Below are 22494 nucleotides of genomic sequence, written 5' to 3'. Positions count from 1 at the left end.
ATTATCATTTGTCTCTAGGTACTTTTTGATTTCCTCTTTGATTTCTTCAGTGATCTCTTGGATATTTAGTAACGTATTGTTTAGCCTCCATGTGTTTGTGTTTTTTACGTTTTTTTCCCTGTAATTCATTTCTAATCTCATAGCATTGTCATCAGAAAAGATGCTTGATATGATTTCAGTTTTCTTAAATTTACTGAGGCTTGATTTGTGACCCAAGATGTGATCTATCCTGGAGAATGTTCCGTGCGCACTTGAGAAGAAAGTGTAATCTGCTGTTTTGGGATGGAATGTCCTATAAATATCAATTAAATCTATCTGGTCTATTGTGTCATTTAAAGCTTCTGTTTCCTTATTTATTTTCATTTTGGATGATCTGTCCATTGGTGTAAGTGAGGTGTTAAATTCCCTCACTATTATTGGGTTACTGTCGATTTCCTCTTTTATGGCTGTTAGCAGTTGCCTTATGTATTGAGGTGCTCCTATGTTGGGTGCATATATATTTATAATTGTTATATCTTCTTCGTGGATTGGTCCGTTGATCATTATGTAGTGTCCTTCCTTGTCTCTTGTAACATTCTTTATTTTAAAGTCTATTTTATCTAATATGAGTATTGCTACTCCAGCTTTCTTTTGATTTCCATTTGCATGGAATATCTTTTTCCATCCCCTCGCTTTCAGTCTGTATGTGTCCCTAGCTCTGAAGTGGGTCTCTTGTATACCGCATATATATGGGTCTTGTTTTTGTATCCATTCAGCAAGCCTGTGTCTTTTGTTTGGAGCATTTAATCCATTCACGTTTAAGGTAATTATTGATATGTATGTTCCTATGACCATTTTCTTAATTGTTTTGTTTTTTTAGGTCCTTTTCTTCTCTTTTGTTTCCCACTTAGAGAAGTTCCTTTAGCATTTGTTGTAGAGCTGGTTTGGTGGTGCTGAATTCTCTTAGCTTTTGCTTGTCTGTAAAGCTTTTGATTTCTCCATCGAATCTGAATGAGATCCTTGCTGGGTAGAGTGATCTTGGTTGTAGGTTCTTCCCTTTCATCACTTTAAGTATATCATACCACTCCCTTCTGGCTTGTAGAGTTTCTGCTGAGAAATCAGCTGTTAACCTTATGGGAGTTCCCTTGTATGTTATTTGTCGGTTTTCCCTTGCTGCTTTCAGTAATTTTTCTTTGTCTTTAATTTTTGCCAGTTTGATTACTATGTGTCTTGGCGTGTTTCTCCTTGGGTTTATCCTGTATGGGACTCTCTGCGCTTCCTGGACTTGGGTAGCTATTTCCTTTCCCATGTTAGGGAAGTTTTCGACTATAATCTCTTCAGATATTTTCTTGGGTCCTTTCTCTTCTCCTTCTGGGACCCCTATAATGCGAACGTTGTTGCATTTAATGTTGTCCCAGAGGTCTCTTAGGCTGTCTTCATTTCTTTTCATTCTTTTTTCTTTATTCTGTTCCATGGCAGTGAATTCCACCACTCTGTCTTCCAGGTCACATATCCGTTCTTCTGCCTCAGTTATTCTGCTATTGATTCCTTCTAGTGTAGTTTTCATTTCAGTTATTGTATTGGTCATCTCTGTTTGTCTGTTCTTTAATTCTTCTAGGTCTTTGTTAAACATTTCTTGCATCTTCTCGATCTTTGCCTCCATTTTTTTTCCGAGGTCCTGGATCATCTTCACTATCATTATTCTGAATTCTTTTTCTGGAAGGTTGCCTATCTCCACTTCATTTAGTTGTTTTTCTGGGGTTTTATCTTGTTCCTTCATCTGGTACATAGCCCTCTGCCTTTTCATCTTGTCTATCTTTCTGTGAATGTCGCCTCCTGTACATTCTCTTATAAGGTTCTTTAGCCCATTCCATTTATCTCATTTTAGGTCCTCTAACATCATTTGTTTGTCTGTTGCTGGCTTTCTCTCCATTTACAAATGGCTCATTCTCCATGCTCAGTGGAACTGCACTGCATTAAGCACTGCTTCTCTGCTGATAGACTTCTGTCTTCTAGGCTTTTATAGTGAGCCTGCTTAGCCATGTAATATTAGGTTAATTCCCGCTGGACCAGAGCCAAATGGGTGTTTCTCAGGCACAGAGAGTGGGATATGGAGCTCCTTGGAGTTCCCTGGCTTGGTGGGAATTTGACAATTTATGAAACTTGTTTCTATCTGCTGGTCTCCCAAAGAATGGGCAGACTTTCTTCTTTCACTATTTCTCTAATAATTAGCAATGTTGAGAATCTTTTCACCTGCCTGTTGGCCATATGTATGTCTTCTTTGGAGGATAGTCTGAATTCTTGCTGAAAGTCTTTGACATTTCCTGGGTCCACATTACTCTTTCTTTCTTTCTTCCTTCCTTCCTTCCTTCCTTCCTCCCTCCCTCCCTCCCTCCCTTCCTCCCTCCCTCCCTTTCTTTCTTTCTTTCGTTGTGTTGGGTTTTCATTGATGCACGCAGGGTTTCTCTAGTTGCATCATTGCAGTGCGTGGGCTTCTCATTGTGGTGGCTTCTCTTGTTGTGGAGCACGGGTTCTAGGCGCATGGGCTCAGTAGTTGTGGCACACAGGCTTAGTTGCTCCTGTGGCATGTGGCATCTTCCCGGACCGGGGGTCAAACCCATGTCCCCTGCATTGGCAGGCAGATTCTTAACCACTGCACCACCGGGGAAGTCCCCACGTTACGTTCTTAACAATGTCTAACCTTATTTAATTCTGCTTAATTTATCCACCTCTTTTATGTTGTCTCTGTGCATTTGAGACCCAAGTTTCAGTTCTTTGGCCATCATTTAGGAGCTGTATGACCTTGGGTAAAGCATTTAACTTCCTTATACCTCTATTAGTTAATCTGTGAAATGGATGTATTAATATTGTTCCTGCAGAAAGGCATGGGACTAGCCCCAGATAATGGCTTTGAGTTTCCTTCCAACTTCACAATATATGATATTGATTCTGTTTCTCTGTTATAGCCATCATTGCTTGTTAAGGATTTTAATTTTAGGGTAATAGCACACTAAATTGGAATTGTTTTATTGACAATAGTAATCTACTCGATTCTGTGTTCTCAGTAACTGCTTAGATTCAACTCTAATTCATGAAACATTTAATTTTAGCACTCACTGTGCTGGAAACAGAAAGATAATTCAGTCAAGGTCCCTACCCTGAAGGAACTCACATTCTAGGAAGGGAGTGGGAGTGATTAATTAATTCTCTGAGGGGGTTATGAAGGAGCTAGTACAGGGAAAATAATTTAATCTGAACCTTGAAGAATAAATAGGGATTTTCCCATTAGACATGAGTAATTAGGTAATTTCAGGCAGAGGGAACAGCATCTGCAAAGGTACAGAGAACTAAAAAATCATGACATGTTTAAGGAACAAGAAGTCCTCTGTATTCCTTGAGCATAAGGTGTGGGTGTGTGTATGTGAGTGTATGTGGGGGGAGAAGAGCAATGGGGAATATATTGGTGAAATAGGACTCAAATCATGAAGGGCATAAATGAATAACAGAGACATTTTGTTAATTTATATGCTAATGGTGAGGAATGGATGAGCAAGGGCATCATGAGGTCTGATGTGATTAACCTGATTTGATTCTTCAGTCCTCAGCAGCCAAACCTGAACACAGGCAGGCACAGCAGTATAGTTAAAATTTAAGTGCAAATGACTATGTTAAAAAAAATGTCTTTACCTTTAAAAAATACATACTGAAATATTTTTGTATGAAATGATATGATTTGCTTTGAGATAAATCAGATTTATCTCAAAGGTGGAAGTGAGTGGGTGTGACATTGCGATTTGTAATAAACATATATTTGGTCCTGTCCCATTTCTGGCACAGAGCTCCTAAAACCCTTGGAATTTCCTGTGATGAGAGGGATAAAGATGTCTCTTATGTTAATGAGGTGACTTTTGGACCCACCTAAGGATGGGGGCTGTTTGCCATGAGAGCCAACCATGTGATTAGAGGGTTGGAACTTTTGGTCCCACTGCCCTGACCTCTGGGGAGGGAGGAGAGGCTGGAGGCTGAGCTTAGTCACCAATGACCAACGATTTAATCATTTATGCCCTTGTAATGAGTCTTCCATAAAAACCGAAAAGGATGGGGTTCAAAGAACTTCTAGGTTGGTGAACACATGGAAATTTGGGGAGAACGGCATGCCTGGAGAGGGCATGGAAGCTCCATGCCCCTTTCCACATACCTTGCCCTGTACATTTCTTTCATCTGCTGTTCCTGAGGTATATCCTTTTAGAATAAATCTAGTAAAGTTCTGTGAGTCACTCTAACAAATTAATCAAACCCAAGGAGGGGGTTGTTGGAACCTCCAGTCTATAGCCGGTCAGTCAGAAGCACAGGTGATAATCTGGACTTGTGGACTTGTGACTGGCATCTGAAATGTGTGTGTGTGTGTGTGTGTATGTGTGTCAGGGGTGGAGTGGGGTCAGTCTTGTGGGACTGAACCCTTGACCTGTGGAATCTGATGCTCTTCCTATGGGTAGATAGTGTTGGAATTGAGTTGAAATGTAGGATACCCTGCTGGTGTCCGAGAATTGCTTGGTAGTGTGGGAGCCCTACCCTCCCAATGTTGGAATTGGGGTGCAGAACCTTTTATAGTGGGGTTGATGAAGCAAGATTTGCTATGATTGTTGAAGCAGGATGATAAATACATGGAGTTCATGTATTCATACTTTCTATTTTTGTATGCATTTGAAATTTGCCACAATAAAAAGTTAAAAAAATGGTTAGTTGTGGGTATGTAATTCACAATTTTATCATTTATTTATTCATTCAACCTTCAGAATTAATTGAGCATCTACTCAAAAGAGGTTCAAAACAATAGGTGTTTTGGAAAATTTTGGATCTTAGTATAAAGAGCTTGCGATCCAAGAGTGGAGGTGCTATGCACATAAATCAATTTAAGATAAGTTGGAATATTATGAATTCCATATCTTAAAAAAACAGATCTACATGAAGTACTGTGGAAGTTCTGGGGAGAGATTTTTTTCCAGCTCAGGGGAATCAGGGAGGACTTAATAGTGAAGATGGCATTTGAGCTTTATTCATTCACTTAATTCAACAGATATTACTGAGTCCTACTGTGTGCCAAATACTGTTCTCAGTCCTAAGGATCCAGCAGTGAACAAAGCTGATAAAGATCCTACTCTTGTGAAGTTTATATCCTAATGGGAACAGATAGACAACACATAATAAACATAAGTTTTATAGTGTGTTAGAAGATGAGAGATGTTACAGAAAAAAGAAGTAGGGCATCGTGAGAGAGGTTAGTAATGTTGGGGGTAAGGTTAGGGAGGGAGGGTTACAGTGGTAAATAGGGTGGTCAGGTTGACATTTGGGCAAACTCTTGCCAAGGGAATTGGCCAAGTGGATATTCGCGTGAAGAGCCTTCCCTCCGAGGGCACAGCTGGAGCAAAGGCCCTAAGTGGGGAGTCTGCCTGGTGTATTTGCAGAGCAGCAGGAGGACCAGCGAGGCTGGAGCAGAGTGAACAAGGGGGAGAGGAGTTGAAAATGAGGCCAGAGAGGTAATGGGGAGGGTATGGTGGTGGTGGTGCCAGAATTGGGGGGCAGACCTTCTAGGTAATCATAAGAACTTTGGTTTTTACTTTTAGTAAAATGAGGAGCCAGTGAAGATTTTGAGCCAGAAGTGTAGCATGATTTGCTTATAGCTTACAGTGATTCTCTGGCTGTTATGTCGAGAGCAAATACTGGGGTGGGGACCTTTTAGGAGGCTTTTGGTATAATCTTGCCAAGAAACATTGGTGACTCAAGCTAGAACGATAGCAGTGGATGTGGTGAGAAGTGGTCATGTTTTAGTTAGAGCTTAAAGGCAGAACCAACAGCATTTCCTGAAAGATTGGATGTGGGATTTGAGAGAAAGAGAAATGTCAAGGGTGACTAAAGAATGGAGTTGCCATCAAGGGAGAGAAGGAAGGCTGCAAGAATGACAGTTTTCTGGGGGGAGGGAAGAGCGGGAGTTCAGTTTTGGGCATATTAAGTTTGGGATGTTTACCAAACATCTGAGTGGAAGTCAGGTAGGTAGTTGGAGTTTAGAGTTTGGGAGAGAAAACTGAGCTGCAGGTGTACGTTTGGGAGTTACTGTCATAGAGACAGCATTTAAAGCCATGAGCCTGGATGAATTAATTCATCTAGGGAGTGAGTATAGGTAGAGAAGACCAAGGACGGACCATGGGCCATTGCAACATTAAGAGAACAGAAGAGAACCGACCAGCAAAGGAGCTTAGCCTCAAAGAGCCGATGAACTGTGAACCTGGGAAGTCAGTCCTCTAAGTTGAGGGATCAGCTTGAACAAGAGCGTGATGCTGGGGGCAAAAACAGATTGTTGATAACCAGTAGCAGATGTGTTTAGTATTCATGTTTTTTAAGAATAGTTTTCTGTTGAATGGAGACTTATTCACATTTAGGTTGGTAATGTTAGTGCAGAGTTTAAGATTCTGTTATCTAACTGGATTCATTAGTTTACCCTCCCTTGCCTATTTTTATTGGGTCTCTAATGAAACTCACATTTCCTGTTTGGAGATCTCTCTTGTAAGGGGTCAAACAAGGATCAACAATTTTTTTTTGTAAAGGGCCAGATAGTAAATATCTCAGGCTTTGCAGGCTGTACAGTCTCTGATGCAGCTACTCAACTTGTCTGTTGTAGTGGGGAAGTTGCTATAGACACATAAATGATGAACATGGCTGTGTTCCAATAACACTTTATTTTGGACACTGAATTTTGAATTTTATGTAATTTTCATGTTTCACAAAATATTATTCTTCTATTTTTTCCAGCTACTTAAAAGGTAAAAAAATCATTCTTCGTAGGCTGTACAAAGATAAGTGGCAGGCTGGATTTGGCCTACTGGCTGTAGTTTGCTGACCCCTGGCTTAAAAGAGTTTTTTTTCCAGGTCAACTTTGAACCAGATCATTCTGCCAAATGCATTGGTTTTTTATTTATTTATTTATTTATTTATTTATTTGTGGCTGTGTTGGGTCTTTGTTGTTGTGTGCGGGCTTTCTCTAGTTGTGGTGAGCGGGGGTTACTCTTTGTTGCGGTGCACGGGTTTCTCATTGTCGTGGCTTCTCTTGTTGCGGAGCGTGGGCTCTAGGTGCGTAGGCTTCAGTAGTTGTGGCATGTGGGCTCAGTAGTTGTGGCTTGTGGGCTCTAGAGCTCAGGCTCAGTAGTTGTGGCACATGGGCTTAGTGGCTCTGCGGCATGTGGGATCTTTTCAGGCCAGGGCTCGAACCCATGTCCCTTGCATTGACAGGCAGATTCTTAACCACTGCACCACCAGAGAAGCCCCAAATGCATTGGTTTGAAATCAGTTACAAAGTGGGTTGGCCCGACTCCTTTGAGTCTGTTTTCAGCCACTGTTTATGCTGATTTGCATTGTCCGTGTGGCGTTGTACATGACATATTAGTCTCTTTGATGGGTGAGTGGTCTGGGTGACCTCTAGGATCTAGTTCACGTCCACGATTCTAGTCCAGTGATTTTCTTAAAAAAAAAAAAAAAAAAGAAAGAAAGAAATACTCAAAATTCTTTTGAAACTATCCTCCATAGCTTCTGCAGCACTGTGGTCTCCCAGAGTTTCTTCCCATGACCTCTCCCTCTCATTTTCCTTCTCAGGCTCCTGACTTGAATGTCCCATTCCTGCGCTCTGTCCTCACGCCTCTTCTTTCTCCCTTTTTCCACTCTCCCTGGTGACTTCCATCAGGCTGTGACTTCAGTTACCACCTCTGCACCAGAGACTAACACGTGTGTGTGTAGCTCTGACTTCTCTTCTGAGGTGGAAAGCAAGGTTTCCCATTAGCTAGAAGTTAAAATCCAAACTCCTTAGCCCGGCCCGCACTAACTCCCCGTGCACTGCCTGGCAGCTGGACTGGGCTGTTGGGCAGCTTCCAGCACGTCATCCATCCTTCGGCTGCGTTACCTTTGCCCTCGCTCTTCCCTCTGCCAACATTACCCTCTCTCCTTGCTGCCGTCTCCCTCCCTGCTAATTCCCAGCACACTCCAAATTGATACCCTGCCCTTTGAGAACCCACTCAGAGGGCCACTTACTCTGCAAGATTCAGCTTAGTGCCTGTACTTCTTGGAAGCCCTGTTTCATAGACAAGGTTCAACATTTCCTCTGTGTGCTCACGGTAACTTATGCACATTTCCATTGTAGCCCTTGCCTTATTGCTCTGTTAGGTCAAAAGTCCTTGAATATTGGTTGAACATCAAATATATTTATAAGTTGGTACCTTCACTAGACAATTCTTGGGAGCAGAGTTTGGGTCCCACTAATCTTTGTAACCCCAGAGCCTGACATTTAGAAGATGCTTAATTTGTGTTAAAAAAAAAAAAAAATGAATGACTCCATGAGGGCATGCTTATATGGGCTACACTGACTTGGATACAAATTAAAATATATTGACAGTCGTAGGCAAAATTAGACCTTTTTATGACTCTATTTTATGTCTTTAACTATATTTATCTTTTTCTGTTGTAGGAGGAGAATTCTTCCCAAGATGGTCTCCCATTCAGAGCTGAGGAAACTTTTCTGTTCAGCTGATGCAGTGTGCTTTGATGTTGACAGCACAGTCATCAGGGAAGAAGGAATTGATGAGCTGGCCAAATTCTGTGGAGTTGAGGATGCTGTGTCAGAAATGTAAGAACAGTATTCATTCACCTTACGAAATGATAAAGAATTGCAAAAGAAGAGTGACTTTTGGATGACATGCAGGACCAGAGCCACAATTCCCTGATCTTAGTCCCTGCCTATGAAACATGGGCACTAGGCTTTTTCCTCCGCCACTGAGAGCTGAATTTGGTAATGCACATCATCCAACCATCCATTTATACAAATATTTATGGCAAAAAAATATATGGTTGCCTCTGACAAAACTTGGTCAGGGGAACGACCTTAGCTTGGTCAGGGGAACGATGACGATAAGTAACCAAAGAAGATGACCTGGGGGGTCTCCAGGGGTCCAGCTTGGTCAGGGGAACGATGACGATAAGTAACCAAAGAAGATGACCTGGGGGGTCTCCAGGGGTCCAGTGCTTTGTGTCATGGTTGAAAGTGTGGCCTTAGTGGTTTGCTAGAAAGCTAGTTATGGTTCAGAGTCTCTCCATGGGTGCCTGGATGAGAGTCCCTCCCTCCCTCCTGCCCCCCCCCACCCCCGTGCCGCCTGCAGTCACTAGGTCATGGACCATTTCATGTTCAGCTTCCTTTGATGCAAGAGTCCCTGGCCTCTGGTTTCTTTCTTGGTTTACAAACGCTCACAGCTTCCAAGGCAGGTACCTGTGGATAGTATATGTGGTTTTCTTAGCTCACTGGAGGGTGTATTTGTGGATGCAAAGGATAAAGGATTCTCTTTACTGATGTCTTTTGCACCTTGGTATCGTTTGCTCTGCAAAATAGACTTAGGCTATTTTGGCTTCAAAATATTAACGTGATTCTCAAGCAAACCTTCAATAGTTTATCCCAGGCCTCACTCACTCCCATGGCCACGTACCACGTCTGTTGTACGGTGGGGCACCTTCCTTGTGCGTGGACCTTGTGAGGAGCTGGGGAGGGTAGACGTGTAAACTTCGAAGACAGCACTTGGCTGGCCTGATTTTTGGGTCTTCCTCCTAGGACACGGCGAGCCATGGGCGGGGCAGTGCCTTTCAAGGCTGCCCTCACAGAGCGCTTAGCTCTGATCCAGCCCTCCAGGGAACAGGTGCAAAGGCTCATAGCAGAGCACCCACCACACCTGACCCCCGGCATAAGGTAAGGGGCTCCCTGGTCTGGGTACACTGTCTCCCTATCAGCACCTGCATTTGGGGGCACGTCCTCCTGAGGGTATCTCACCATTACTTTAGAGCTCCCTTCTTTGTGGTTCCTTCGGTACTTGTATATGGTCTTGTCTGCTAGTTGGTCCTGCCCACGTCTGCCCTCCCTCTCTCCCCACGGAGAGCCCAAGCCTCCTCCTCTTCTTGTGTTTCTGGGTCCATGGGCAGAATAGAGTTGTGGAATGGTTTCCTAAAGCGGTCAAGCCCCACCCACTAATTTCTAAGTGCTTTTAGAAAAACATATATAAAACATTAATTCATTAGGCAATATACCTCATCTGATGTACCTTGGGCAAATGCATCTGGAGAAAAAAATATATTTGAGTTTCCTTTTCATGTTTCATGTTTTCTCTTTTATATTAATCAGCATTTGGTATTTTATATGTTTTTTGTTTTTATTTTTTCAGGGAGCTAGTAAGTCGCCTACAAGAGCGAAATGTTCAGGTTTTTCTAATATCTGGAGGCTTTAGGAGCATTGTGGAACATGTTGCTTCAAAGCTCAACATCCCACCAACCAATGTCTTTGCCAACAGGCTGAAATTCTACTTTAATGGTAAGTCTTTAATAGTAACGTTTTCTCCTTCTTATCAGTTTTAGTGTTCAGTATCCTAGGAAATGTCTGTTGGAACGCAGCTCAAGCAAGGTGGCATCAGAGTTAAATGCTGCGATAAAGGATTTTCTTTATGATGTCTTTTGCACCTTGGTATCGTTTGCCCTGCAAAATAGACTTAGGTCATCATCTCTCCTACCTTCAGTATCCATATAATCGTCTATCTGTATATAAATGTCTGTACTTAGTAAAATGTTAGTTCCTATGTAACCCACGTGACTTATTTTGTTATGCATCATACTTCAGTTCTATGAAAGCTCTCATGTATCTGAATCAATTTAGACTCAGGAAGGAGAGTTAATTTGTGAGCAAGTCGCTGCACTTTAGCTGCCTTTGGAGGCACCTCCTGGCCCCTCTCTGGACCATCACAGAGCCACAGCTGTAGTTTTCTGTCATCTCAAGATGTCTCCAGTTATGTCAAGGGGTGGCTGACATTCTTAAAACCAAATAATATTAATTAAAAAAAAATTAAATGTGTTAATAGAATACTTTTTAAGGGTCTATAGATAGAAATCATTAAAAAAAAAAGTAGAGATAAGTGCGGTAATCACTGTAAGAATGGAAATAATCCATCAAATATAAATTGTAATCTCTTCTTAGATGAAATTGTATATTAACATGTTTTAAATTAATATATTACTATTTCATGGTGTTCTGCCACCTCAACAAGTTTTGAGAATTATGACACTGGAAGCTTAGAGGATAAAATTAATTTACCCCAAGATGTTTATCATCTAAAGGAGTAACCTTGACAAGAGGTATTTGTAATTTAAAAGCAAAGCTTGTTCATTCTGAGGAATAAGTGTGGAAGTCCAGGCTGTGTCACTTTACTGAAGGCCGTTTTTAGCTTTGTGAGTGACATGAAGGTGAGGCTATCATCTATGCAAAAGGCTGGCCCTACTGATACAATCCTGTGGATCTTTAACACTGTTTTAATGGCTCTTTTAAGGTGAATATGCAGGTTTTGATGAGATGCAGCCAACAGCCGAATCTGGTGGGAAAGGAAAAGTTATTAAACTTTTAAAGGAAAAATTTCATTTTAAGAAAATAGTCATGATTGGAGATGGAGCCACAGACATGGAAGCCTGTCCTCCTGCTGTATGTATTAAGTGTACTAATTTTTTTGCGGTTGTACTTTTACTGTTGACAGCTGACTTAGAACTCAGTACAATTTGTGAGAGTTAAACAAAAACCTGTATCAGCCTAAAATAAAAAACCAAAATAAATAAAACAAATTCAATCTCAATATATTAATTGGCTTTTTGCAAACCTAAGGAAGGTTGCAAATAAGGAGCTTAAAAACCTTTTAAAACTTCCAAAGACCCCTTGTCCCTGGAGGATGGCTGCCACCTCTTAGCCCAAGTATGTGCTCAACAAGGTTTGGCTTCATTTCCACAAATAATGCAGCTCTTATACTATAACCAAAATTTTAATGTTGTTTTATATTTGATAAACTATTTCCTCATACGTTATCTCATTTAATCCTCATAACAGCCCTGTGAGGTAAAAGTATTATCTTCTCCTTTTTACTGATCAGGGAACTGAGGCTCAGGGAGGTTTGATACCACGCCCATATTAGAGCATTTTATTCTTCTGAATTAACATTGTTTTCTGAGGCTAACAGGAAACAAGTGCTATATAGCCAATATCTTATCTATCACATGTCCATTTCACGTACGACTTTGACTATATTGTCTTGTTCTAACTTAAGAAAAACTGAACCAAAAATACAGTGGTGACCGTTTTACTACCTAGTTTCCTGAGTTCTAAAAATAGCATCTTTCTCTGTCAATGATTAAGCATTCGTGGTTAAAGAATCTTTTGGGATCCTTCTAACACTACTTGAGTCAGTTCGAGATAACACATTCTTAGACGATTTATAGCCGATGTTGGGGTTGACTAAGTAGTGAACGCCGGGCTAGTTGAATGAGTACAAGACATAAAATGCAGGGTTCTCTCAGGGGGCCCCCGATCCCGGTGTCCAGAAAGAGCAAACTTACAAATTCCAGATGACCCTACCAGTCAGAAAATGATACAGCCTGACTGAGCCAAGAGAAAGTGGTGTGCGTGCAGGTGTGTGGCCCTGGAAGGTGGTCAGAGGAACCTGGGCCCTAAAGGACGGTTAGCAGAGTGCATGTGGAGGCCTGGCAGGACTTGGCGGGGTGGGTGTGTGTGGAACTTCTAGAGGGAGGGGAAGCAGCAGAGCACAGTATGTACTAGCATGGTCCTAGGCACGAGTGAGCTTTCTCTTCAGCAAGAGAAGAAGACCCCACATACCAGGCACTCTGGTGTTACCTTTGGGTCCTGGGAAGCCCTGGAAGGCTTCTGGACCGAGAAGGAACAAGTCAGTGTGTTAGGACAGCTGAGTTGGTGCTGGCATGCAGAAAGGGCTGCAACAGAGGCAGGGAGCTCAGTTAGAAGGAGGCTAAATTTAACTAGAAGGTAAGCATCTAGTTATTCCCCCCCCCCACCCCCTTGTATGGTATGAAAATAAAAATGAAGACAAAGGTCAAGTAAGAGAATTTTGTACTTCTAAATTCGTGTATATTGTGTCTGTAGCCTGGCAGAAAAAGAGAAAATACCATTTAAAAAGATCATTGACTAAAAGAAGGTATCACTGAGCAGAAATTAATGAAACAATGTAACTTTAAATAATTCTACCAGTGGAAAGTAGAGTGCTGCTAACATACTCTGGGGTTGTCATCTCCTTCAGCCCAGAATCACATGCCCTCCTGGGAGGGAGGTCCCTCAGTTTCACCCAGGACGCCAGCCGGGAGATACCTGCTCTGGTCCTGATTCCAGGCCCCGGGCATTTCCACGGCACCACAGGCTTTTCTCTGATCTTCTTTCTCTGAAATTGTCTGGCCTGGATGTGATTGCCACCTAGTTTAGAACTCAGATGTTTACCGCCTGGTGTGGTTTTATTTTTGTAAGCAATTGTCTTGGTTTTAAGAGGGCTTCAGTTCTCCTGAAGCCCGCAATGTCCAGCTGAATGCATCTGCAGCAGTGGTGGTCAAACTCATTCATTCTCGGGGCAGGAGCCGGGGAAGGAGGCTCCCAGGGAGCTGGGGAGGGAGGTGCCCCAGGTGAGGCTGGGCTCACCTCTCTTTGCACAGAGTTTATTCTTTTAAACAACACTTACTGCCCTAGGCTGCTGCTGTATCTTTCTCTCTCTTTTAAACTATTTCCCTTTTGTTCTCTTCTTAGGATGTTTTCATTGGATTTGGAGGAAATGTGATCAGGCAACAAGTAAAGGACAACTCGGAATGGTACATCACTGATTTTGTAGAGCTTTTGGGAGAACTGGAAGAATAAGATCCGTTTTTATACAGTTCATAACAACTTCAGGTTAATTTTTACAAGTTATACAGTTTGATACTGTTTGCTTCCAATTGCATATTAGGACTTAATATATAAATTTAGTACTGATTATCTGTACTTCCAAGTAAACTATAGTTAGGGCTCCTAGAACATTGTGGTTTGGTTTTTTTTTTTTTAACTGTAGTTCTGGTATTATTATGACCATTTAATTACCTGGAGAGTTTTATAATTTGAATTCTTTATGTATTTTCCTAGCTATATTTTATTTGAAGCCTTTTGAAGGTGGATAGTAAACACCTTCATTATTGGAAATATGGATTAGGCAGCTTTAAGTGAAATTGGTTTTCCCTTTATATATAAATAAAAGTTTATCCACATATCAGAACAGATTTGTAGAATTTTTTTTTTTTTTTTTCTTTTGAGCCACACCACGCAGCTTGTGGGATCCTAGTTCCCCAACCAGGGGTTGAACCCAGGTACTCAGCAGTGAAAGCACGGAGTCCTAACCACTGGACCGCCAGAAAATTCCCGATTTGTAGAATTTTTAATTCTGCCTATCGTGTATTTCAGTATCCAGTATTTCAAGTATTTAAGTATTTGAGTAGAAACGACCTCTGGGCAAGGAACCAAGGAGACGAGACCCTCCTGAGCACAGGGCAGAGTGCTTGTCACAGTGAATCCACCACTCAGCCCCCGCCACTGAGGGAAGCGCTGGGCCAGAGGGATGGAAGTGCTTTTACGACCTCTTGGTATTTGTCATATAGGGAATGTTACAAAGATTTTTTTAAAAAGATAACCATGGCGCCTTAAACAAAAGTACTGACCTTAAAAAATGGATATTTGATAATCACATGAACTAGGAGAACTAAAAACAAGTTTTACTTATGCCAGATGAAGATCAGTATTTTCCCTTAAATGAATTAAGAAATAACTCCTCAGAACATATATGAACCATTTCTTTCTTACAGAGGACTTGGGAGGACCTGAAAGCCCAGGTTCATGTTTATTCTGAGTAGCGCCTTGAAAGGGACATTTCAGAACATGCTTTGAAAGTAGGAGATTATATTCTCTCCCTGGTGGGAAAGCGGCTGGGCGGGTGGGGGAGGGGGAAGACAGAGACACAGGTTTAGGAAGAGGCAGGCCATGAGTGGATACTATTGGATAATTAAGTAGAAAAGGCCGGAAGGGTTTAACATTGGAAGTCATTTGAAAAATTTATAATTTAACCAAATAATCAAATTGGGCCAAATTGTCAGATAATTATTTAGCCAAATAATCAAATCAGATGAGTCAAGCTTCCTTCCAGATCAAAGTTTCTGTAGGAGAGCCATGAAATCAGTTTGGCAACCTTTAACCGAGACCCCAGACAGCAAGGCAGTTGTTTCATAATTGTGAGTGCTCGCTGGCAGCTCTCTTCGAAGCCGTTTTGCGGTGTTGGCACTCTCAGTGGTGCAAAGTGGGCAGGGCCAGGCATGCCAGGCCTGTGAAGCGTGCTTCAAATTGTTTCAGCCTCTGCTACCACCCTGTGTGCATAAGCTGGAGCAAGCCGGGTGGGCAGGTCAACTTCTATGAGCTTGTTTCCTGTCTGTTAAAAATAGGGCAGTGATATCTGACCTCAGTGCTATGAGAATCACATGAGGAACATGTGAAAACACCTTGGAAAATGTGAAAATAAGCAGTGTGACTTGTGGTCAGATCACTCCCCAAGTTTTCTGAACCTGATCATAAAGATTCTGAGGGTCATAGAGGCAAAAGCCACCATGCTGTGCCGTCCGTTCTAACCGCCAGGCCTTCAGAGCCTGCCCTCCACTGGGCAGCAGCCTGCACAGGGGGGGTGCGTGCTGAATTTGGCTCAGAGGAGTCTGATCTGCTGAGGAATCATGATACCCACAGAGAACCTTTTATACCAATTATACAGCCCCTCCTCTGGCCCCCAGGCTGCCCAGCTCTCACAAGCTGCACAAAAGCAGCAGGGACAGTCCCTTCTTTGTTGTGTCAGAGGGGTGAGTTTGAAATGTCCCAAGAACTGTGCTAACCTCTTTCATGCTTTTCTAATTCTGGACTCACTGGAAACAGTGACCGAAAGGCTCTCCCAGGAGTTATGTATGTGGTGACACCAGGACAGGATTCAGAAAGCAGTGGCAGTGTTATGTGGCTTCCTATCCTTGTGACACCCACCATTTTTCATTCTGATTATGACCATTGGGTTATGTAAAAAGAAAAAAAATTGAGAATTGGGTTCTCGCTCTCTCTTCCAGTGGAGACAAGTGTTTCTCCATGACATCTAGGGAGGCCCACTTGGCTGCCATTCCCAAGAGCGGGGGACAGCATTCTAGACCTGGGGCAGGAGTGTAGCAAGAGATTCCAGAGATTGAAGTGGTCGGCCTCAGTAAGTGATGGCACGGCATGGTGGCTTTTGCCTCTATGACCCTCAGAATCTTTATGATCAGGTTCAGAAAACTTGGGGAGTGATCTGACCGTAAGTCACACTGCTTATTTTCACATTTTCTAAGGTGTTTTCACATGTTCCTCATGTGATTCTTATAGGCCTGAGGTCATATCACTGCCCTATTTTTTTTTTTTTTTAAATGCTTCCTTTATTACATAAAGCCAGTACTGCTACTTCTAAATTCCACTGTTTGTGCATCTCTGTGTTGTTCAGTGTTACACCTGTGATGTGAAAGGCAGTCACTTCCAGGTGTCCTCAGCGTGGCTTCCCGCGGCTGTCGACCGTCACACCTGCTCCCCGCTTCAGACAGTCGGCAAACTACTCTAGGAAATTAAGAAGCTTGCCCAGGCCCCAGAGTAAACATGATGTTCTTCCAAACCTTATTGTACCAGAAGCAACACAGTTCTGAAGGAGACACAATTAAAGACATCCCGGTATCCCAGTCTGTCAATACACCACCTCACCATTTTCATCAACAAAGTGGATTACACTGGAGCCCTAATTTGCATTATAATTCGTTGTTACAAGACAGTGCACATTCTCCAGATTTCCAAGATGCAAGGTCACTCTCAGAACAGCCTCCCGACTAGACCAGCGAGCAGCTGCAGGTACAGGAGCTGCTTCCTGTGTGCCAACTACGTGCATAAAGTAGTGCTGTGCAAGATCAGTGCTGGTTCTAAGCAGTCTCCACCACATGTCTGGTAGAATCTTACGTAGTTAGTAAGTACATTAGTGCTGTTACATGTTGTGAGGAGAATTATTTTCCATTATTCAGTTTAGCTCAACAGAGAAAAAAGAATTTGGGTCAAAATTATAACCAGATTATGACCAATTCTCTAAGCAAAAGAAACAAAGTAACTGCTGAGGTTAATGAAGATGCAGTAATTCTCTTCATGTGGCCTTGGACTGTTTTGTGAACTGCACTATTAAAAATCATGAGCTTAACAAAAATCTTTACAAGTCAACTAATCAAAACAGGCATTTGTCCAGTAAGAATTTAATTTCACACCAATACAACTTTAGAGTTTAGATTTATTTAGGGCCATTTGCACATGTTCATGGAATAGTTTACCCTAGCAAATGACAAGACAGCTCCCCTCAGCGAGTCCCTGGCCTAAACGTATCAGCTTTACTTACATAGCAAAAGGATAACATTAAACACGGAAGCTTTCAGTTTGTGGCACCGAGTGATGGTCTACACAGGACATCCTTCAAAAGCTACAATTAAGGATCCACCTAGCTTTTCAGCAATACAAGCCCGATTGAGGTCTTCTGGCCCATTTGCTTGACATTCATGTTTTATGCCTTGAAATTTCTTTTTGATCGCATCCTTGGAGCTTTGCATAGATCATTTTACTTTTCAGAGGTGCTAGTTCTGGAGCCCACAAAAAAAACATCAACTCCTCTTTCCTGGACTCCTTTGTTTCGAAGCTTGCATCATACAAAGCACAGCGACAATCTTTTTCAGGAAGCATTACCACAAAATGCTTGAAAGGATCAGTTATGGTTACACCGATATCTCCAACCAAGATCTCTTTGCCTTCTTCTACAATGATGCACTTTTTGTCTGCACTGAGACAAAAAATGACAGCTTTCTTTCTTTTCTTGATTTCTTCTGGTGTGGAGCACTTCCGAACTTTCATGTCATAAAAAATGCGACATACTTCATCAGCAACTTGCACTCCTGAGGCCATCTTCGCTGCGGCGGTCGCAGAGCGCGGAGAGGGAGCCGGCGAGCACCAAGTCTGCAGAGCGTCCTCCTCACAGCAGCCCCGCTAGCCTCCACTGCCCTATTTTTAACAGACAGGAAACAAGCTCAGAGAAGTTAATGACTGCTACAAGGTCACATTCAGAGCTGGAACCCAGGCCAGTGATTTCCACAGCATTCCTTATCTTAAGCATTACTAGAGTGTTAACAGTTTACTGGGGCCGAGAGAATCCACCCTGAACTGTGACCACAAGTGTTAACATGTATTAATACAGTAGATGAAATTTTACTTCCTACGATGGAAGTCCTGTTTTGCAAAAAAATACAAGTGGTTTCATTTTTTTAAAAAAATTTATTTATTTATCTATTTATTTTCGGCTGCGTTGGGTCTTCGTTGCTGCGCGCGGGCTTTCTCTAGTTGCGTAGAGCGGGGCTACTCTTCGTTGCAGTGCACGGGCTTCTCATTGTGGTGGCTTCTCTTGTTGCGGAGCACCGGCTCTAGGCATGCAGGCTTCAGTAGTTGTGGCACGAGGGCTCAGTAGTTGTGGCTCGCGGGCTCTAGAGCGCAGGCTCAGTAGTTGTGGCGCACGGGCTTAGTTGCTCTGCGGCATGTGGGATCTTCCCCGACCAAGGCTCGAACCCGTGTTCCCTGCACTGGCAGGCGGATTCTTAACCACTGCGCCACCAGGGAAGCCCCAGTGGTTTCATTTTTAACGGTTAACCGAACTCTGGAAAAAGTACTAGTTTTAGTACTAGTTAACAGAGGACTGTTCAGTACTTTGCTTATCACAGTTTCCAACTCTGAACATATTTCTGTATATGTTTATTGTCTTCCTTTTAAATTGTTTTTATGGAGCTTATCTAGGCAGAATGTATTTCTAAGGATTTCTAGAATATGAAAATAGTAGGAATAAAGGCACGGCAGTATCTGCTTTCTGAGAGTACCATGTATTTTCCAATTAGAACTGACAGTCTCTATAAAGATTTTTTTTTTTTTCTTTTTTGCCGAACAGCAGCTGGGATCTTAGTTTCCCCGACCAGGTATCGAACCCGCGCCCCCTGCAGTGGAAGCTCAGAGTCTTAACCACTGGACCACCAGGGAATTCCCAGAACTGACAGTCTCTATACTTTCCTTTTCCCTTCCTTCCCTTTCTCCCTCTCTTCCTTCTGTCGACTCATCAAGCATATTATTGAACATCTGCTATGTCTCAGCCAGAAACTGAGAGTATAAATTTAATAAGAAATTTAAAAGTTTAATGTAGAACTGAAGAAAAGGATATTTCACAGGCAGCTGTGAGAATAAGGGAAAAGAAGCAGATTCTGTCAAGTGCTAGTTGGGAGGAGAGCGAAGTGTGGTTCCAAGAGGGCTTTTAAAAAGTAGTAGGGGTGGGTTTCGCTGGTGGTGCAGTGGTTGAGAATCCGCCTGCCAATGCAGGGGACGCGGGTTCGAGCCCTGGTCCGGGAAGATCCCACATGCCGCGGAGCATCTAAGCCCATGCGCCACAACTAGTGAGCCTGCGCTCTAGAACCCGCGAGCCACAACTACTGAAGCCTGTGCACCTAGAGCCTGTGCTCCACAACAAGAGAAGCCACCGCAATGAGAAGCCCACTCACCACAACTAGAGAAAGCCCGTGCACAGCAACGAAGACCCAACACAGCCAAAAATAAAAATAAATAAATAAATAAATTAAAAAGAAAAGTAGTAGGGCTGATATCACATGAACTATAATTAAAAATTATTTGGCTTATATAAGTAATAACCACCAGACTTATACCCAATGAATGGAAAGTGAGTTTGGAAGTTTTGAATATTGCCAGGGAAAATTAATAGTTGGACAAATTAATATAATTTGTTCTATTCTGGGGGTTTAATAAAAGAATTTGACAAATTGGGCAAGAATTGCTAAAATAAAGTGTTAATTTGATAAATTAGCTTATTAATAGAATGTTCCTGTCAAAAGTCACCAGGTGACCACTGTGTTGCTAAATTAATGATCCGTTGTCAGCCTTCATCCAACCCAGCCTCGCAGTAGCATTTGACACAAGTGATCTCATCCTTGATGGACTTTCTTTACTTGGCTTTCATGATATCCCACTTCCTTGAGTTTCTTCCTGTTTCCCTGGTGGTGTCTCACTCTCCCTTCCTGGTTCGTCCTCACCTTGGTCCTCTTCTCTGTCTACATTCACTTCCCACTGACTTTATTTTTTAAAAATTTGTTTTTATTTTTGGCTGTGTTGGGTCTTTGTTGCTGCGCGCGGGCTTTTCTCTAGTTGCAGCGAGCGCGGGCTACTCTTCCTTGCGGTGCACGGGCTTCCCATTGCGGTGGCTTCTCTTGTTGCGGAGCACGGGCTCTAGGCATGTGGGCTTCAGTAGTTGTGGCTCGCAGGCTCTAGAGCGCAGGCTTAGTAGTTGTGCCGCACGGGCTTAGTTGCTCCGCGGCATGTGGGATCCTCCCGGACCAAAGCACGAACCTGTGTCTCCTGCATTGGCAGGTGGACTCCCAACCACTGCACCACCAGGGAAGCCCGGCTCCTTCAATTTTAAATCTCAGCTTTTCAGCAGGGCCAACTCTGATCAAACGTATATAATATCACGTACCGCCCCTCCCAACCCACCCTCAGATTCCTGATCTCCATTACCCATTCTGCCTTCTTCCACTACAGCATTTATCAACTTCTACCATACCATGTAACTTACAGTGTTTTTTATTTTAATTGCCAGTCTCCTCTCACTGGACTGTAAGCTTCGCAAGGGCAGGGATCATGTTTTGTTCATGTTCTTCCAAGTGCCTGGTGCTTGGCACATAACAGAAGCTCAACGTTTGTTGAGTTGAATGAAGACTAAAGCCCAGTGTGGGGCTTTTTTGCTGCCTTGTGAAACCCAATGACTTAACTAGGACAGAAATTCCTCAGAACTCTAGAGGAGGGTGTATTCTGAAAGAACTCTTTTATTTTTTCATTATATGAGCTGATTTTATTTTTTATTTTTTAAAATTTATTTATTTTATGTATTTATTTTTGGCTGCATTGGGTCTTTGTTGCTGTGTGCAGGCTTTCTCTAGTTGCAGCGAGTGGGGGCTACTCTTCGTTGCAGTGCGCGGGCTTCTCATTGCGGTGGCTTCTGTTGCAGAGCACAGGCTCTAGGCGCGCGGGCTTCAGTAGTTGTGGCGCATGGGCTCAGTGGTTGTGGCTTGCGGACTCTAGAGTGCAGCCTCAGTAGTTGTGGCGCACCGGCTTAGCTGCTCGGAGGCATGTGGGATCCTCCCAGACCAGGGATCGAACCCGTGTCCCCCTCATTGCCAGGCAGATTCTCAAGCACTGCGCCACCAGGAAAGTCCCGAACTCCGTTTTAGAGTCGGTTTATTGCTCTATGCTTTTCTTTCTTTTCTTTTCTTTTTTAAAAAATATTTAATTAATTTATTTTTATTATTTTTGGCTGCGTTGGGTCTTAGTTGCGGCACGCGGGCTTTCAGGTTGAGGCACGTGACCTTAGTTGCCCTGCAGCATGTGGGATCTTAGTTCCCTGACCAGGGATCAAACCCCCATCCCCTGCATCGGAAGGTGGATTCTCTACCACTGGATCACCAGGGAAGTCCCCTCTATGCTTTTCTGAACAGAAAGCAAGACAGAAAGAGAGAAGTGAACTATTTCTAAAAGAAAATATCATCCTTTCATATTCGGTTTGGCACCTGGACACTCCGGTTCTCACCAGATATTGAATGGCCCGTGGACGGGGAGTCAGGTGGATGAGGCAGTTTGGGGAAGCTCTTGAGCCCAGTGTGATGGTTAATTTTATGTATCAACTTGACTGGCCTAAGGGATGCTCAGATGGTAAAACCTTATTTCTGGGTATGTCTGTGAGGGTTTTCCTGGAAGAGATTAGCATGTGATTCAATAGACTAGGTAAAGCGCATTACCCTCCCCAATGTGGGTGGACATCACCCCATTCGTCAGGGACATGAATGGAACAAAAAGGTGAAGGAAGGGCAAATTCACTCTCTTTTTGAGGTAGGATGCCCACCTTTTGCTCTGATACTGGAGCTTCTGGTTCTTGGGCCTTTGACCTTGGGCTGGGAGTTACACCATCAGTTCCCCCTGATTCTCAGGCCTTTGGACTTGGACAGAATCTTACCATTGGGTTTCTTGGTTCTCCAGCTGGCAGACAGCAGACTATGGGACTTCTTGGCTTCCATAATGGCATGAGCCAATTCCTATAATAAATCTCCGCTTAAATATATGTTTAAAACAAATTATTGAAGTGTAGTTGATTTACAATGTTGTGTTAATTTCTTCTGTACAGCAGAGTGACTCAGTTATACATATATTCTTTTTCATATTCTTTTCATTATGGTTTGTCACAGGATGTTGAATATAGTTCCCTGTGCTACACAGTAGGACCTGGTTGTTTAGCCATCCTATATATGATAGTTTGCCTCTGCTAATCCCAAACTCCCAGTCCTTCCCTTCCTCACCCCCCCTAAATATATCTATATCTAGATATTCTATTGGTTCTGCTTATCTGGACCCGAATACACCAGTGTATGATAGAAGATTCCTGACCTCTGCAGGGTTTGTTTCATTTACAAGTC

General features: G+C 42.8%; 1 protein-coding gene and 1 pseudogene across 3 annotated transcripts in view; one reads left to right on the top strand and one right to left on the bottom strand.

Moving 5' to 3' along the window:
- Positions 1-17189, top strand: part of PSPH (phosphoserine phosphatase) — a 28439-nt gene extending 11250 nt beyond the window's left edge. Inside the window, exons 3-8 of one of the 3 annotated variants that reach the window (XM_068523948.1) lie at positions 8489-8647; positions 9620-9754; positions 10224-10369; positions 11376-11524; positions 13634-13695; positions 16410-17189. In XM_068523948.1, the coding sequence (XP_068380049.1) occupies positions 8508-8647; positions 9620-9754; positions 10224-10369; positions 11376-11524; positions 13634-13695; positions 16410-16428 (651 nt within the window). In that variant the 5' untranslated portion in view covers positions 8489-8507 and the 3' untranslated portion in view covers positions 16429-17189. Of the gene's footprint in view, positions 1-8488; positions 8648-9619; positions 9755-10223; positions 10370-11375; positions 11525-13633; positions 14133-16409 lie in introns of those variants that run through there. The other 2 variants (XM_068523947.1, XM_068523949.1) reach the window with 2 other exon arrangements.
- A 21-nt stretch (positions 17190-17210) lies between these two features.
- LOC137749740 (destrin pseudogene) lies at positions 17211-17975 on the bottom strand (annotated as a pseudogene).
- Between the last annotated feature and the right edge of the window lie 4519 nt (positions 17976-22494).

The sequence above is a fragment of the Eschrichtius robustus genome, chromosome 16, assembly GCF_028021215.1.
Source record: "Eschrichtius robustus isolate mEscRob2 chromosome 16, mEscRob2.pri, whole genome shotgun sequence".
Classification (NCBI taxonomy): domain Eukaryota; kingdom Metazoa; phylum Chordata; class Mammalia; order Artiodactyla; family Eschrichtiidae; genus Eschrichtius; species Eschrichtius robustus.
The sequence above is the reverse complement of the archived record's forward strand: the minus strand, read 5'-3'. Positions and strand labels throughout refer to the sequence as shown.